The sequence below is a fragment of the Haliotis rufescens genome, unplaced genomic scaffold (assembly GCF_023055435.1).
Source record: "Haliotis rufescens isolate VD_foot unplaced genomic scaffold, xgHalRufe1.0.p SCAF_6, whole genome shotgun sequence".
NCBI classification, from domain to species: domain Eukaryota; kingdom Metazoa; phylum Mollusca; class Gastropoda; order Lepetellida; family Haliotidae; genus Haliotis; species Haliotis rufescens.
Genome location: NW_025964334.1, coordinates 23971404 through 23989017, shown reverse-complemented (window position 1 = coordinate 23989017; position 17614 = coordinate 23971404). Strand labels below are relative to the sequence as shown.

At 41.3% G+C, this 17614-nt stretch overlaps 1 protein-coding gene across 1 annotated transcript in view; it reads left to right on the top strand.

The window, feature by feature from the left end:
• The window catches only part of LOC124113445, a 33415-nt gene extending 16484 nt beyond the window's left edge, over positions 1-16931 (top strand). Inside the window, exons 3-7 of the mRNA XM_046473793.2 lie at positions 7048-7234; positions 7968-8197; positions 11707-11979; positions 12752-12841; positions 16509-16931. Coding sequence (XP_046329749.2) covers positions 7048-7234; positions 7968-8197; positions 11707-11979; positions 12752-12841; positions 16509-16831 — 1103 coding nt within the window. The 3' untranslated portion in view covers positions 16832-16931. The remainder of the gene's footprint in view (positions 1-7047; positions 7235-7967; positions 8198-11706; positions 11980-12751; positions 12842-16508) is intronic.
• The last annotated feature ends 683 nt before the right edge of the window (positions 16932-17614 follow it).

The window sequence follows — 17614 nt, the reverse complement described above, 5'->3', positions numbered from 1 at the left end:
ACATGACCATGTTCTGACGGCATCAGGTAAATAATCATTAATGTACTACGCGAGTTCACATCAGTATGGACAGTGCACGTTAACAAGGGATCTTTGTTCTCAGTTTTGTTTATTGCAAGCAAAGAAACTGTCCCGTTTTGTTTGGTTTACAAAATGAATCCTTATTAATAATGCTGTCAGTTTATAAAGCATGATCGAAACACCGACTACAAACATTCGGCTTGTGCTGTATAGCCAGACAAGGAATGGTTCACTTGAAATGAAAAGAAATTAACATGGAAAATATTAAGAATGTCGTTGCTACCGTATGCATATAAACGACGGAAAAAGCTACAGTATTTTCTTTGTAAGATTTGCAGATTTGACTTGTGACTTATAAGAACATGAAGTACAAACGTATTGCCAAATGTGCATGACAAATTGAGTATTAACTTTTTTTCAGACAGTTTCACTATTTCAACGCTAAACCCACACGATATATCTCCCCCCCCCCCCCCCCCCCCCCTTATCTATTCGAGAGTTTCGAGGCTACGTCTTTCTTCTTTATCTGACGAGGAGTCGGTAGGTTTAGCCTATTGATTAAAACGTGTGTTCATCACACTGGAGGCCCGGATTCGACTGCCCACATTTCTGTGATATTGCTGGAATAGTGTTAATACCTCGTAGCGGCGTAGCATCATACTCACACAGTCACGCATCATGAAAATGAAGGCACTCACGAGACCCGGAAACTGAGTCTTATTAGCCTGTCACCATGGTGACTGTCAGAAGCTATTTGCACACCACGTGAATATTCTACAGTTTGTTGACAAACGCGCGTCGACTGAGATGTATATAATGGGTTGACTTAATTATATATTAATTTCTTACCAGGTTAGCTGTGTGCACCTGGTGGGATAAAACGGAAGTGAGCAGTGGCGCTTACCCAAATACATAAACATGTTTCGTGAGGTTAACCATTGCACTTGATTATTTCTTTACATAAGTTGATGTAAATGTGTTGGATCTTCGAGTTGAGTGTATGTTTAACTGTTTGGTTGGCATTCTAGAAGTAAGTAAGAAAACGTATAACTTTATGGATAACAACTTCTGGTTTGTTGCATGCTGCGACGCCTCGAGGTTGATTCTTATACCGTTATCAAGCTTGAATTACCACAACCAAATCATGAGAGGTATATATGAATGACATGTGTGATGAGCAGCAGTGAGAGAGTGAGTGAGTTTGGTTTAACGCCACTTTTAACAGTATTCCAGTTACATCATGGCGTGTCAGCTTTATGTGGATGGAAAGCCCGAAGTGATGCAGGTATCTGACGTTTACCACTTCGGTGAAACCCACGAGCACGGGTATGGTGCTGACAAACCTAGAAACATAATCGGGGCGAACCGGGATTCGAACTCACGATGATAGGTTTCTGGCGTGTCCAAGGGAAGCAACTCTGCACAGCGAATGGCGGCGCTTTAGAGGTCTGGCACCCGTGCCCCCGATGAGCAGCAGATTAACTTTGAGGACAACATGAGATAGATAACAAGTAGCATACATATAATTGGATGAAGCCAAATATACAGTAAGAATAACAAACCCACACACCTAGGTAATGTATGAGTGAGTGAGTTTGATTTTACGCCGCTTTTAGCAATATTCCAGCAACATCACGGCGGGGGACACCAGAAGTGGGAATCGAATCGAACCCGTTTCTTCGGCGTGACGATCGAACGCTTTAACCACTGGGCTACCAAACCGCCCCCTAGGTAATATAACTACATGTACAATAAGGATAATGATTAAAGGGATTGTAGGGATTACACAGTTGTGATAAGCTGATTGCAGTCTTATAAAAGTAGTCTATTGCTTGCTTAGATCTTCATGGGCAGACGAGTTGTAATACCCTTGATCTCTGTTGGTCAAAGGTTTGTGACGGCGGACTTCTATTATATATAATCTTAGAGTTTTCTTTTGACGAAGTACCGTCTTCTTACTGAGTGTATCATTCGTTATGCCACAAACAGCAATATAACACTGTAACACGACAGCCTGAATAATCTTGCGCTTAACCGGAAGCGTCTGTGGAGATTACCTTGAAGATCACGTAAGCCATAACAATTTCTTGATTCGGACGTTTTGTAGGTCTCAAGGTACACTGCGTATAAAATAAGTACTTACTGAACTTCATGAGAATATCGTTTAACTAAGTAACTGAAAATGCTGCCTTCAGCGTGCAATCAAATGGTGACAGTGAACAAGACAATGAATGTCAATAACTATATTCCTGTCTGTCGACAAGATTAACAAGTTAATCTGTTACCAGAACTAGTTACATGATAATCTTCTTCAGTGGCAATAAGGTAGGGACGTCTTCCGGCGAGCACCTAAAGTCCATGTCAATAAGCAGATTCCTGAGTCTATCAACACAAATTGCTAAGATATAGTCACCGCCAATTTTCTAAATCTTTTATTCATTTGTTTGTTTGTTGTTTAAGGCCGCACTAAGCAATATTCCAGCTATATGACAGTGGTCTGTAAATAATCGTGTCTGGACCAGACAATCCGGTGATTGACATCATGAGCATAGCCCACGCACCTTGGATACGATGACATGCATCTACCTAGTCAGCGAGCCTGACCATCCGACGCCGTTAGTCGCTTCTTACCACAAGCATGGGTTCCTGAAGACGAATTCTTACCCGGATCTTCTCGGGATTCGGATCCTTGTAACTCAAAACTCATACAAGGGTAGATTGATAAGTTCTAGTTCCTCAATTGCAAGCTTGTAAATTATCAAAGATTCACAGACCCCTTCTTATTTTAGCAACTTGTCACAGCGAAAACATGACCCAGTGTTTGTGGATAGATCTCTATGCCATCATGTAATGTCCACAACAAAAGATTTCACTATTACGAAATTCTTTCTGTGCAGACTCAGAACTTGTCAATCCACCCTCGCATTGTGTCAACATGAGGCTCCCATTGAACACCGTCTTCAATATCAGTCTATGACAACCAATCAGAATCGCGCAACTACGGAAGCCTTTTAGGGCCATTTGTTTGTTTTAATTTTTTTCGATATTATCTTGAAATTTCAAGATACTAAGTTGAAATTTCAAGATAGTATCATGAAATTTCAACTTAGTTTCTTGATATTTCAACTTAGTAGCTTGAAATTTCAAGATAGTATCGAATTTAAAAAAAAAATGGCCCTTAAAGGCTTCCATAGTACCTTGAAATTTCAAGATTATTCACTTCAAACGTATTTTTACATCTTAGGATGTTAACTTATTATCTTGAAATTTCAACTTCTGTATCTTGAAATTTCAGCTTCTAAATCTTGAAATTTCAAGATAGTATCTTGAAATTTCCACTAAGTTTCTTGACATTTCAAGATTGTATCGATAAAAGAAAGAAAAAGTTAATGGCCCTAAAAGGCTTTCGTACGTAACAGAATGTTATGCCATTATATGGCAATGGAACTAATTGTTTTTGCGGTGAAAAGTTCTTTCAACAGTCTTTCATTTTTATCTTGCTTAAAAAAACAACGCTGTCTAATAGACAACCAGGCCAATCATTAGGAAAAGAGGCATATAGACCTTTAACGTTACGTTTTTGTTTTGTCACAATTTTCCATAATAATTTTAAAGTCACTTTGTAAACTTCATTATTACTGTCTTGAGCTGAGCATAATGAACAAATCGCTGCCGCCACTACACCCTCAAGAATATATAATTGAATATTTCCTTCCATAACGATCTCGTGAGTCGCTTCTAGTGACATGCGTGGGTTGCTAACGATCAGTTCTAACCCGGATTTTCATAGGTCGTTTTCTGTAAGTTGTATAATAAAATTACCGGTAATGTCAAAATGGGCCGGAGTTTTGTGTTGTTCATGAGTGGATCGCGGTTGAGTGAGTCGCCCCTTTTAGCAGCATTTTAGCAATCAAACCCAGATTCTTTCTCCAAAGGCAACAAAATTGTCTCAAATTTTAACCCATGCTATGACCTTTACAAGGAGTTTTCTAAACCACTTTACCCACTAGCACGAGAGCAGGACATGCTTAGCCTTTTCGCGAACATCTGGTGTCATTACAAATTTTCAATGATCCGTTTGTGTACTGTTCATTATTATTGTGCCTTTTTCTTCCTTTGGAGATATTAGAGACTGATTATTCTCTGGCGTTCATGTTTGGAATAAAATGCAAATGAAACAAGGTTCACTCATGGTCTCCATTTCGTAGAGATTGTGGCACAGTTGTTTGTGCGAATACTTTCGTAGTCGTATTAATCGTAAAACAAAACAAATGAAAAGGAAAGACATACGGCTTCGATAAGGCGATATACGGTAAAGTGATGCTGTGCTTAAAATGTAATGCAATTCTGTTTGTGAATTCTTGCAGTATCAGCAAATGTATTGATGGTTCGTTACGGGTTCTTCACGCAACTGAATATCTCAACCATGGAAACATCCTTGCATGTTGGTCAATACATACCCATGCAAAAGTGGTCGTACTCCACACAGCCATATACCTCAGTAACCATGCGCTAATGCTACAATATACCTACAATATAACTATCATTAATTGATTATGTTGTTCTGATTGTCGGTGAGGATAAATGCACCCCTGTGTTTGGTGTGTGTGCGTGTGTGTGTGCGTGTGCGTGTGCGTGTGCGTGTGTGTGTGTGTGTGTGTGTGTGTGTGTGTGTGTGTGTGTGTGTGTTGGGGCGTATAATCTACGTATGGTATATGTGTACGTGTGTGCGTGCGTGTGTGTGTGTTTGTGTGTGTGTGTGTGGGGTGGGGGGGGGGGGGGAGGGGGGGGGGGGTGCGTGAGTGCGTGCGTGTGTATGTGTGTCTGGGGTATAATGTACGTATGGTGTGTGTGTGCGTGTGTATGGTATAATGTACGTATGGTATGTGTGTGTGCGTGCGTGTGTTTGTGTGTATGTGCGTGTGTGCGTGTGTGCGTGGTATGGTGTGGGTTGGGTGTGTGGGTACCTACGTGTTTGTGTATGATTGTGTGCGTGACTTTATAAGTAATGTGGCGTGCGTGTTCATAACCTAACCTTAATTTTAAATATTGTGTTAGTATATGTCTTATTTTACCTTACCCAGATCATGGCGTTATAATTTGCTTTTATGTCTAACTGTCTCGTAGACCATACCTGGTCGGATGTTATATTTTACTGTACGTGTACGTGTTTTAGTATGAAGTGTATATAACATGTGACACTATAATAAACATTATTCTCTCTCTCTCTCTTTCTCTCTCTGATGTTTAAGGTTCCTGCACTGTCATGATTTTTCATTATCGAATTGATTACCTTCTGATATTGGGAGAAATAAGTTGGGCTTGTGTTAAATTCCTGTGTTATTCCCAATGAGACATCTGCAGTTTTATAGTTCAACAGCTTCATAATCAACGCTCTGGTTAAACAGAATCCAGTTAACTTCAATTTGTTTGTGTACGCAGTTATTTACATATTATTTTGTGACCGCAATGTGCATTTAAGTCAATGCGGGGTAACAGGTCGCCCAGTCGTCTTATGCGCCGCGATTCGCTGTGCAGAGTTGCGACCCTTGGGCACGCCAGAAACCTATGATTGAGGGTTCGAATCCCGGTTCGCCCCGATTATGTTTCTAGGTTTGTCAGCACCATACCCGTGTTCGTGGGTTTCACCGAAGTGGTAAACGTCTGAGGCCTGCATCACTTCGGGCTTTCCTCCCACATTAAGCTGACACGCCGTGATATAACTGGATAACTGTTAAAAGCGGCGTTAAACCAAACTCACTCACTCACTCACTAATTCAATGCGATACCCCGCAGCTCTCATCCATCCTGATCGTGACGTCACTGTTTTGAGTTACACATGTTCTCCGAAACTCCGATTTGTAATGGCCACATCTCCTTTTATATCGAATAATCGCCTGGTTGTTCCTTTAGTGAATGGAAATGAAATGAAATGTCAAGGGGTATTCGTATTTGCATTGTTGGATATTGCGTAAAATGAGCGCTCACGTGAATGTAGGGGTAGCACCCGTCGTTTGTGAAGGGCAAGGTCACGTTACACAATGTACACATGTCGATGTACGTACACTCCGTCAACGCTCTCATGGTTGGGACATGATGAATATTAAAGAGTTTATTAGATAACATGTCATCCTACCGGGACCATTGTTAAAGTAAGGCTTAGTCTAAATCCGAAAGAACAACGGTTAGTTAATTAAAATATATCGCTTCATACACATGCAAAATAACAAATTACAAATGACAAATTTTATGTAGTATTTCCGGCCTCACGGCCCATAGTACAAAATTCAATGAGACTAATAGTAATGCGTGCCGCAACATCACTTGATACTTAGAATGTAGCATCTTAACATTAATTATATACATTAATATATGTAACTAGATAGGTAGGTTTCTTTTTAAATACATTCCCGATCATTCAATATTCAACGTTTTGCGAAGATATTAACTGACAATTGTTTTCTCTCGTTGAATAAATAAACTACAGTAAACCTCGGTTATAACGAACTCAAAGGGACTTCTAATTTTAGTTCGTTATAACCGTAGTTCGTTATAAGCATATATACAGCATAACTACAGCAAATAGTCGGGACCAAAAAGTAAGTTCGTTATATCCGTCAGTTCGTTATAAGCGAGTTCGTTATAACCGTAGTTGACTGTAGTATGTTTCAACAACTTTTTACGGGTAACTGCATAAAAAGAGCAAACAAGACGGAATTTATATTCATCTTCCATGAGCTGCAAATTACCCCTTCTTTAAATAAGCGCATTAATATCCACGATGGGGCGATAGCGACATTGATGAATTTCCAATTTATGTGAGAAAAAATGAAAATTACATGTTATACGGACAAGATCTTTTCTATTTGTAAGATGTAATCCATATTTTTGAGGTTCAAGAATTGTTTTATAATAGGAGTACGTATTTAGAGTTAGTAACTTTGAAACCAGTGTATCGTTTCGCCATTCATATCGTAGTGCCATGGATATCCACCCTAATCCTTTTGTCTGTTTTCTTTTTTCCAGGGACCAGTGCGTATCCATCTGTGCGTTCAGTGTTTTACCTTCATACAACACCTCGAACTTGGAACGAGGCCAAACTGATATGTGAAGCACAATCCGCCGAGCTTTTCCGAGTGAAAAATGGGAACACTATTGACGAACTGAAGTTTGTTGATGGAATGACAGAATGGAATGGGAACTTCAGTAAACTGTGAGTTGTGTTTGTATGTTGTTTAACGCCGCACACATCAATATTCCAGCTATATGATGGCGGTCTGTAAATAAACGTGTCTGGACCAGACAATCCGGTGATTGATATTGTGGGCAACGACCCGCGCCGTCGGGGTACGATGACATACAATCAACCAAGTCACCGAGCCTGATCACCCGATCCATTTGGTATCCTCTTACAACCAGCCAGGTTGCTGGGGATCTATTCTAACCCGAAATCAGAACCCTGGTCTGTGTGGTATGCAGGTTTCTGCATTAACAAGAATGTTGTCACAGAAATAATTTTCTTGCTAAATTTAGTCAAATAAGTCTAATTAAGAATTAAGAATAATTTCTTGGGGCCCTGGTCAGTGTTATGTCCTTTCTCGCGGTCTCTAAGAGGCGTTCTTCAGGAGTGATCAATAATTGAAAGTGTTTGGAAATATCATGGAGCAGTAATCATTTCCATCACGCTGTGTCAGTCGATAAGGGTAAAGAAAAAACTCGTGTACTTTTAGTAATACTATGTTGATGAGACCAAATCGTACGATTACGGTTCTGACAATCCAGGTATTATTAGCACGGCAAATTTTGGTACTCGGACTCACGACATGCTTATCCTCTCATGGATAAGCCACGTCTTAGAGGACTGACCCATAATACCAACAGCATACCATTAACATTTAGTTTCTCCAAAGAAACAGTTGTGCGGATATGTTCCTCTCCAATTGTAGGATGAGCCAGAACATGATGTGGCTGGCCTTGTATGAGACTCAGGACACTGCCAACCAGTTCCTCAACCACGGCTGCATCAAGCCTAGCGACTCATTCAGCTGGCCCTGGGCAGTTTCGCAGCCTACTAACCTGCCGAACCAGGAGTTCTGTGTCGCCATGGACTCCAAATATCAGTGGAGTTTACAAAACTGCAACCAGACCTACAACTTCATATGTCAGCGAAACGATGGTAAGAGTAGTCGCACGGAAGGTGGTGTATTACATTAACATTGCACGTACGCACGTTAAGTAGTGGTTAAATAGTACTAAATACCCGTACATGGTGTGAGTGATTAACTTCGTCCATCGTCTTTTTATGTATGTTTGTGTAATTAAAGGCTTCCGTTACAAACGGAACCGATTCTTGGTTCACGTCGCGTCCAAGATTATTGCACTTATATAGCGACGTGCAATCACGCGTGTGTTTGTGTGGCTGCTTGTACTAGTCCGAACTGATGCCGATTGATAGTGCTAAACCACTGAGATAACATGCCGAAGCTTATCATGAATACCCAACTCAGACACAATAGATGTATACTCCGAGCCAACCAGTCCTTGTTTTAGCCCCTTGATGCCGAGCGCCAGACAGGGTAACAACAAGTACCACCTGTGAAAGGCTTTTGGTAAGACGCGGCCGGGTATCGTACTCCAGACCTTCCGCTCTCCGGGCGGACGCTCTACCACTGGACCACGGAGGCGGTCCCTTTCGGAGGGGGGTATGGGTATATGACATGTCAGATGATGAAGACATGCCTTTTGTAGCTATATTCCGTCAAATATAGTGTTTATGGATCATATTGAATGCCCACAATGTCTTATTTAAACTATTTCTGAAACAATCCTCTATCTAGGTGTGTGTTTGCATTATTCAGTCTAAATATGAGTCTTAATAAAAGCGAAAAACAACTTTTTCCATAATCATAATAAGAAATCTATACTTTAGTCAATTGTACGATTCTGACTAGATTATATGCATGTGTTTATGATCAAGAATCACAATCAAACAGTGATGCATCCTTCAGAAACACATGCAAGGACAAGTCAATTATTCAGCTAAAAAGCACGGAATCATAAAATACAAGTCAAAATAGGGAATTGCAATAGGTCAAATTTGGAAATGTTCTCCACCATCTAAATTGTTTCCTTCGACCGAGACCCTCTTACATGCTTCCGAACATAAAAGCACAGCCTTCGATACAAGTAACGGCTCAGAAATACTGGTAACACATTTACACATGGCCATGTGCTTGGCTTCGTTAGATGACAATGTTGTCTATTGAACGGCCAACACGGGCTTGCTGCAACATTCCCTTGTCTTCCTTCCGATTCTCGTGGAAACGGATAGTGTACTTTTTCTACTATAACGATTTAGAGATAAAAGGGTTTGCATGAATCAATCGGATAACAAGGTTATGACTCATGCACAAGCACGTCTTGTTAAAATCAGTGGTACTTGGCTTGTAAAAGGGTCCATGTAGAGGAGATTTGTTTGTTTGTTGTTTAACGCCGCGCTTAGCAATATTCCGGCTATATCATTGCGGTCTGTAAAAAGTCGAGTCGGGACCAGACAATCCAGTGATTGATATCATAAGCATCGACCCACGCAGTTTGGATACGATGACATGCATGACGTTAGTTATTTAAAGTTTTGATCATATGTGGTGACAACACATTGCCAGGTTATGGCACAACACCATCTGATCACGATTTCTGGTTTATTCCTATTAACATGAACAGGAGCACGGGAAGATAATACCCGCAATTCGCTGCGCAGAGTTGCGTCCCCTGTGCACACCAGAATCTTCATAGTGTGGACGTGGGTTGGAATCCTTGTTCGCCCCGATTATATTTCAAGTTTTGTCCTTAACAAACCCGTGCCCGTGGGTTTCACCAGGTAGTAAACATCCGAGACCTGCATCACTTCGGGGTTTCCTCCCACATTAGGCTGACACGCCGATATATAACTGGAATATGTTTCAAAGCGGCGTTAAACCCAACTCACTCACTCACTCACTTTTAACAGAAAAGATAAATGTGCATACAATTCACGTCCATATGTTTTCAACTCGCAGTTGTCGCGTATCATGACAGAAATGGTTAAACGAACATGCATGACCATCGGAACCATTACAATCTCATCTGGTCTTACTTAATTCTTTATTATCACCTATTCGTGGACCTACACACCCTGGTCTGCTGCCCATGTCCAGTCAAGGTCTAGAATATATGTCTTTGTCATCCAAAACTGGCTTCCACAGTAGATATCGCTTAGAAATGAACTTTGCAAACCATTGTGATGTCATCAGTTACCATGACGTCACAGTAAAATCACTAATCTCTGCCGCTGAAGCTTGTCAGCTGTACTTTTTACACTCAAGACACTGGTTATAACTGTTTGTTGAAAAAATAAGAAGAATTATATCAGATGATAATAGAATTTACCTCTTTTGTCTCATCTTCCCGAGGCAAGGGTGTTAACTGACTTTAAAAGTCCAGTTTCCACCCTTGCCGAACTAGGCTGGAATTCATGGGCTCGACCGTAGCGAAACCAGTTGTTATTACGAGTGGTTATTATGTCCCTCCTAAGCCTATCCTATGGACCAATCAGATTCCACCTCTCGTATCACTTGCATTTGTTTCAAACAAAATGGCGGCTTACAGTCAAGACGATCTGATCGATATTGTGATAAAACGGGTCTTGCATAGCGAAGTGCATCAAATCACGTGAGCACCTTGATTAAAAGCATGAAAAGACTTGGAAAATCTCTGTTAACAACGAGTTGGCGGAGCACATGCTTTCCAAATCCTGCAATCCACCGAAATCTGAACGACATTTTACGAGCCGGATTTCGATTTCGGTGCGTGATTTTGTTTGGACTATGCATAGACTCATAGTCCAGCCAAAATGTAACTCAATAATACCAGCCTAGTTCGGCAAGGGTTGAAACTGGACTTTTATAATAAGTTAACTCTCTTGCCTCGGGAAGATGCTTTTGTCTCGTCGAAAAAGGTTAAATACTCCCCGTCAAGTCCCCGTGTTGATGTATTTTATATCAAAAGACAAGGATGAGATTTTCTATATGTGATAGATTAAAGCAAAGTTGATAACGTGATCGTCATTATATGTAGGATTGCCAGGCAAACAAAGCTTTGAATGCCTGGAATCAAATTGCCAGGGCCGTCTTTTCGTATCATATCCGTTGAACATATCCTTGCCATGACCAAACCGGGAATATATATATCATTTTTCACTCATTGACACGCTTGCGTGTCATTTTGCCAAGGGAACAACAAGTCCAGGAGTGTACATATTTGTTGCCTTCAAAACGCCGACCCTATTGCACTTTGTACAATACATTCCATACTTATTTAAAGAGGTTTTAGATAATATAAACGTGTTAAATATTCAAAAAGACTTAAAAATCAGAAATATTAAACTTGTTTGTAAGCAGTCAGGATAGTCATAACAAAAATATGAACTGGATAAGATGTAGATCAGATTTAGTCCGTATAACCCTCGTTTGGCTCTCCTCTCGTAAAAAGATACAAAGTGATGCACTTCTAGAGCAAAAACAGGATCGGCGTTTTCAAGTCATAAAAGATGAAATATTTAAATAACTGTCTTTCCTCTGCTCCATGTATGTATATGTTGTTTATTCGTTCAATACATGTAACAATGATGAATGTTTTGTCTTTTAGGGGACTGTTGGTTTGATCCCAGAGACAACACCATAGCTACTGCACAGACGTTAACAATTGAAGACGTTGTCGTTGAAAGCGAGGCTGACTGTGCTACTTCCTGTCGTAACGGATGGATCAACAGTACGGAATGCTGGGGGTTTTCATACCGAGTCTCTGACAATACATGCAGAGTTCACTACCATACTGATTCCGCGATCTTCATCAACAATACATCTAACACCTTGGAGGTGAACACTGACTGGACATTCTATGCGAAGATATGCGTCGGGGGTGAGTTTCAGTTTATGCGGAGTTGCATAAATTGGTTCACAGATACCAGAGATTCAGCAACGTGTTCATAACATTTCTAATTTGATAGTCTAATCCAATTTTTAAGAGTATGCTTTCTTTTGCGAGGGATTTTATTCCATATTCGCCTATTCTATATTTGATAAAATTGAGTAAGGGTTCATATCGTTCGTTCGTTCGTCCGTTCTTTCGTGAGCGAGCGAGCGTTCGTTCGTTCGTGAGCGAATTTGGGTTACACCGCTTTGGACGGCATTTTAGTTATTTCTGTTAGAGGAAAGCCCGAAGTTACGTAAGTTTTAAACGCTTACCATTTTGATGACCCAGGATTTGCAAGTCTGCACAACGGATCGTGGTCTTCCATACCCCCAAAAGAAATTACAGATCCAGCATAGTGTCTCATGTACAACTGCATGTGAATTAATGTTTCAAAATGTGTCGCCCATTGCTTTTGTAATTGCATCTAGTTCAAACGTATGACTTTATGTGTATGTATGCGTTTCGTTACCATGTTCATGGGGGCGGTTGGGAAGCCTAGTGGTTAAAGCGTTCGCTCGTCACGCCGAAGACCCGGGTTCGATTTCCGACATGGGTACAATGTGTGAAGCCCATTTCTGGTGTCCCCCGCCGTGATATTGCTGGAATATTGCTAAAAGCGGCGTAAAACCAAACTCACTCACTCACTCACCATGTTCATGAACAGAGTGGTGTGGTATGGCATAGTGGTTAAAGTGTTTGATCGTCATCCATGTTTCAGGTTTGTTACGGAGTGTGAATGTTAACTACATCGACAATAATGTTGAACCGCGGGTTCTCAACTGCACCGATCTCGTCACTGTGGATGACGGTAAGTACACGCCTATTGAATAATCTACATTGACCGTGTTGAGCACACAAGAGCCCAGTCTCTATAATAGTCAAAACATACAAATGGTACATATCGTATCGCAAATACTGTCGATTAAGGGGCAAAAACTGTACATCAAATTACGGCACACTGGGCGATTTGCCCCCTTCCCCTTGCCCCCCAAACCTGTTTTGGTCTAACATCGGTAAAGGTCAGATGGAGCCCTACGATCGCTTTCTGAAGCGGCCCCTAAGGTTGTTTGATGGGACTAGGACTTTCAATGAAACACGATGGGTTCAATACGTGTAATTGTTTTGGTAGTGGGAAATGGATCACGTCAATTATTGAAACGCATAATCCGTTTTTGGAGTCGGAAGTAACGTACATGTTACTGTACATCAGGATGATGAATGATGGTAGCGTTATGAAAAAAGGGCGGCCAGAGCTGTGTCGGTCACGTAACGCCCCGTGCGGCTGGTACCGATACCAAAATCTGGATGGTGCTCTGGAACACATTGATTACTCTAAGTACAACCGACTGCGTTTTTCTTGCTTCCAGTCGATTGACAAACTTGTTTCGTTATACTTCAGTTAGCCCTTCCAATGAACAGTTTTAACCGACAAATTAACAGACAACCTAATGTTTCACGTGATAAATATGCACGTGCATAAGTCCAACATTGATTTTTTAATAACTACTTAATTGTAAATAAAATGATATCATCATCATGCATCACATACCGAGTGCATGTTAATATATTGTATATATGTATAGACCGCCTCCGTAGTCTAGTGGTAGAGCGGAAGGGCCGGCCGCGGGGTTCGATCCCCGGCCGCGTCATACCAGAAGACGTTAAAAGATGGTACTTGTTGTTACCCTGTCTGGCAATCGGCATTAAGGGGCTAAAACAAGGACTGGTCGGCTCGGAGTCAGTTTACTGTGTTTAAGTGGGGTATTCATGTTAAACTGCGGCATGGTATCTCAGTGGGCTAGCACTATAAAATCGGCATCAGCCAGGATCAGTACAAGCAGACACACACATACATGCACGCACGTCGCTTTATAAGTACAAAAATCTTTTACGCGACGTTAAACCCCATATCACCTCATCTCACCTCATATATGTATGTCATTATAAAATATGCATTATATATTCGAGTATAAATGCATGTTGGAGCACAGATACAGGGACGTAATTAAGCATGTTCACACAGAACATTTGCCAGTGTATTGTGAGGGAACTTTTTCTATTAACATTTATATATTTCACACACGTTATTTAATAGTTACAACCCGACGGTTAGAATAGGTCCCAATAAAATTATTGTTTATTATAAACTTGATCGGGTGGTCAGGCGAGGTGGATGTCACCGAGAAGAAAAAACAAGCTCGTCACGGTCCGAAGCGCCGCTCTACTCACCGCCGTCTGGCGGTTGGCACAATTCGGCACAACTCGGCACAGCTCGGTGTCTTTATGTTCATAAGGGAATTGTAAGAGATTTCTTTGTCTGAAAAGTTTATTCTCTGGCAGTTTAATCTCATACATCTATGATCTCATATATGTATGCAAGCTTATTCATGTATTGGAAGTGTTTAATTTCTTTGATTACTGGGATTATCTTGTATTAAGTAAACTAAGCGGCAAAAGAAAGTATAAGTTGGCAATTTGTAATTTTCCTAAAAACAGCGATAACTAGTGGAAAGTTGGTATTGGGAAAATGACTGCCCAGGAACAGGTACCAAAAACCACCTCACCTCACCGAGAAGAAAAAACAAGCTCGTCACGGTCCGAAGCGCCGCTCCACTGTGCCATGAAAGGTTGCGCGTCCGGTGACAAAAAAAGGTGAAACAGGTTTCCCGCCTATGGGATAAACTGCACGTGCATGTTAGCTGTATAAATGCGTTCGTCTGCAGGGTATAACCACACGTGATGAAAGCACACAAAAGAAATGCCACGACTGTCACAGGAGAGAGAGAGAGAGAGAGAGAGAGAGAGAGAGAGAGAGAGAGAGAGAGAGAGAGAGAGAGAGAGAGAGAGAGAGAGAGAGAGACATCGGTATGGCCGAAATGGGGGCAACATAGGTCCAAATTGCCAGAAGGTTTGGTTGTACACCATTGACATTAGCCAGGCTGAGTCAACAGTACAGGCAGACAGGGAGGACACAGGACAGGCCTAGAACCGGACGACCCTGAGTGACAACGCCACTGGAAGACGGTAAGATAAGGCTCATTCACCTGAGAAACAGATTCGTAACGGCGACGGCGTTGGCACATCCCATTAGCCAACGTACAGTACTACGACGACTTCGTGCTGCTGGAATCCGAGCGTATCGTCCTTTCCGATGAATGGTACTGACTGCTCAACATCGACGCCTGAGACTGCGATGGTCGAGGCAGGTTCGACGCTGGCAAGTAAGAAATTGGCGTCGAGTGCTGCTTACTGATGAAAGTCGGTTTAACTTGTTTCGAAATGACGGCAGAGAACGAGTTTATCGAGGCAGAGGGGAACGTTTGGCTCCGGCGTGTATTCGAGAGGTCCATCCATTCGGCGGGGGAGGTGTCATTGTGTGGGGCGGTATTTGTGGAGATCAGAAGGCTGATTTGGTGATTATACAGGGAATCCTAAACGCTGTGCAGTACAGAGACCAAGTGTTGCAGCCAGTTGTGCTTCCGTTCTTACAAAACCAACAGCAGGGGACATTGTTTCAACACGACAATGCCAGGCCCCATACTGCAAGACCGACTCGGAACTTTTTAAACCAGCAGAACGTTGACGTTTTGCCTGGCCTGCCCACTCACCCGATATGAATCCTATTGAACATCTGTGTGCCATCTTGACAGACAGATTAGAGCACGCCATCAGCCTCCCGTTAACAGACAAGAATTGCAGCAGGCCCTGTGAGACGAGTGGCAACGGATTCCAGTCCACGTCATCAGAAGACTGACGTCATCGGTGAGGCGGCGTATCACAGCATGCATTGAGGCAGCTGGAGGTCATACACGTTTTTGTTGGCAACTGTGTCGACAATGAACTTGTAGTGTGTCTGACAAGTTTTTGGTGACATTTCAGACAACATTTGAAAATGAAATGTCTTACCCCACCATTGTTTACCTTGAGCTTACATTACCTGTGATTGCACAATTTCATTCAAACTGTGGTTGATCAATCATTTGTTACCCCTCCCTAGATTATATTATAATTCACAACAAAACCTCTTCTTGCTATTTTTTTATCGATCATGGAACTCGACCTATACTTTCTTTTGCCGCCCAGTTTAGATATTTTTCATTTATATATGGTCATTTTTGCCACGGTACCTTACTAACTGAACATATCTGGTTGTAAAAGTTTAATGGTACTTTTGGGGAGCTTACGTTCAGCCCGCTAATTTTGGTACTTGCATCTACAATATCTGTTTAGTAGTTAGTTTGCAATTCTTTTTTTCCTTATTTCAGAAAGCACAATTCTTGTTAATTGCATTTCATCGTACACGACTGTATTTGACGGAGCTCAGACATTTGACAGGTTACAGATTCTGTGTTTACCAGAATGTTTTTGAATGGTACGTAGAGGAAAAAGCCAAAACACTTTGCTCAGATTTTATATTTTAAGATATTCAATAAACTTAATGTTTGTGTTTTTATTGTAACCATTTTGTTCTTCAGTGTTAGATGACGCCATATGCTACTGTGAATGTCGCGACCCTCCGCCGATGTGGGAACCAACTATCTCCTCATTGTCCTTGAAACAGAAGATTGAACAGATTGTCGCCGCACTTACCATTGACAGCAAGAACACTTCCGCCGCACAGCGGAAGCTGATCAGTGTGATGGACGATCGCCCTAGCTCCCAGAGTATTGGCTATATCGGAGTGGTGTTCCTTTCGCTAGTGTTCGGGAGCATTATCATTCTCGATCTGAACGTACTTGTGTCACACACTAACAATCTCGTAAAAAAACTGAAAACCCCGACTTCTTCGAATGCTTAGTGAAAGAAAACAATCTGTGACTCAAAAGATTTTACCCCATAAATATATATTTAAATCTGTATTTAAAAAAAAGTCAAATATACAATATCTTGTTGAACAATTTGGGGGTGCATTTTGGGGGGGGGGGGGGGGGGGAGGATAGGAGTTTTGTATTAGACAATATATTCTACAGGTCACTACATCAATACACGCTTTATTCCTGTGGCATACAACATCTCCAGCTACCAATATAATATTTTTTTGCAAACTGTTATTTGTTTTTGTCTTTTTTTCTGGGACAAGATATTTTATCAAACAAATCCAAGCCCCATCACCCTAACCCCTCGCCACCACATAACACAATAATTTTCTGATCGCACATCAATTGTTTTCAGCTTTCATATTTGTATTTCTTATAACTTCTACCAATATTAACTTACATTATTACAACGAGACGCTTCAAAGGCTAATTTACAGATCACATGCTCTGTTTATAGTCAAATGTTGTCCAAACGAAATAGTTGAACTGCTGCGTCATGTGACCTTGATGATAACAGCACGGACTTGAACGATTTTTCAAACTATGAACGTAATGTCAACAAATTGTAATTGTTCTCGATAGTGTGGCAATAAACGTTTTATATCTGATGATGTGTTTTTGTGTCCTTGTCTGATATGCTCCGTTTCTCCGTTTTCGCATAATATTAAGGCATGCACGTGCCCCCCTCTTAATGTAAATACAAATCCTAATCAGACAGACCCGTGAAAATCCGGGTTAGAATAGGCCTTAAGCACCCAATGCTT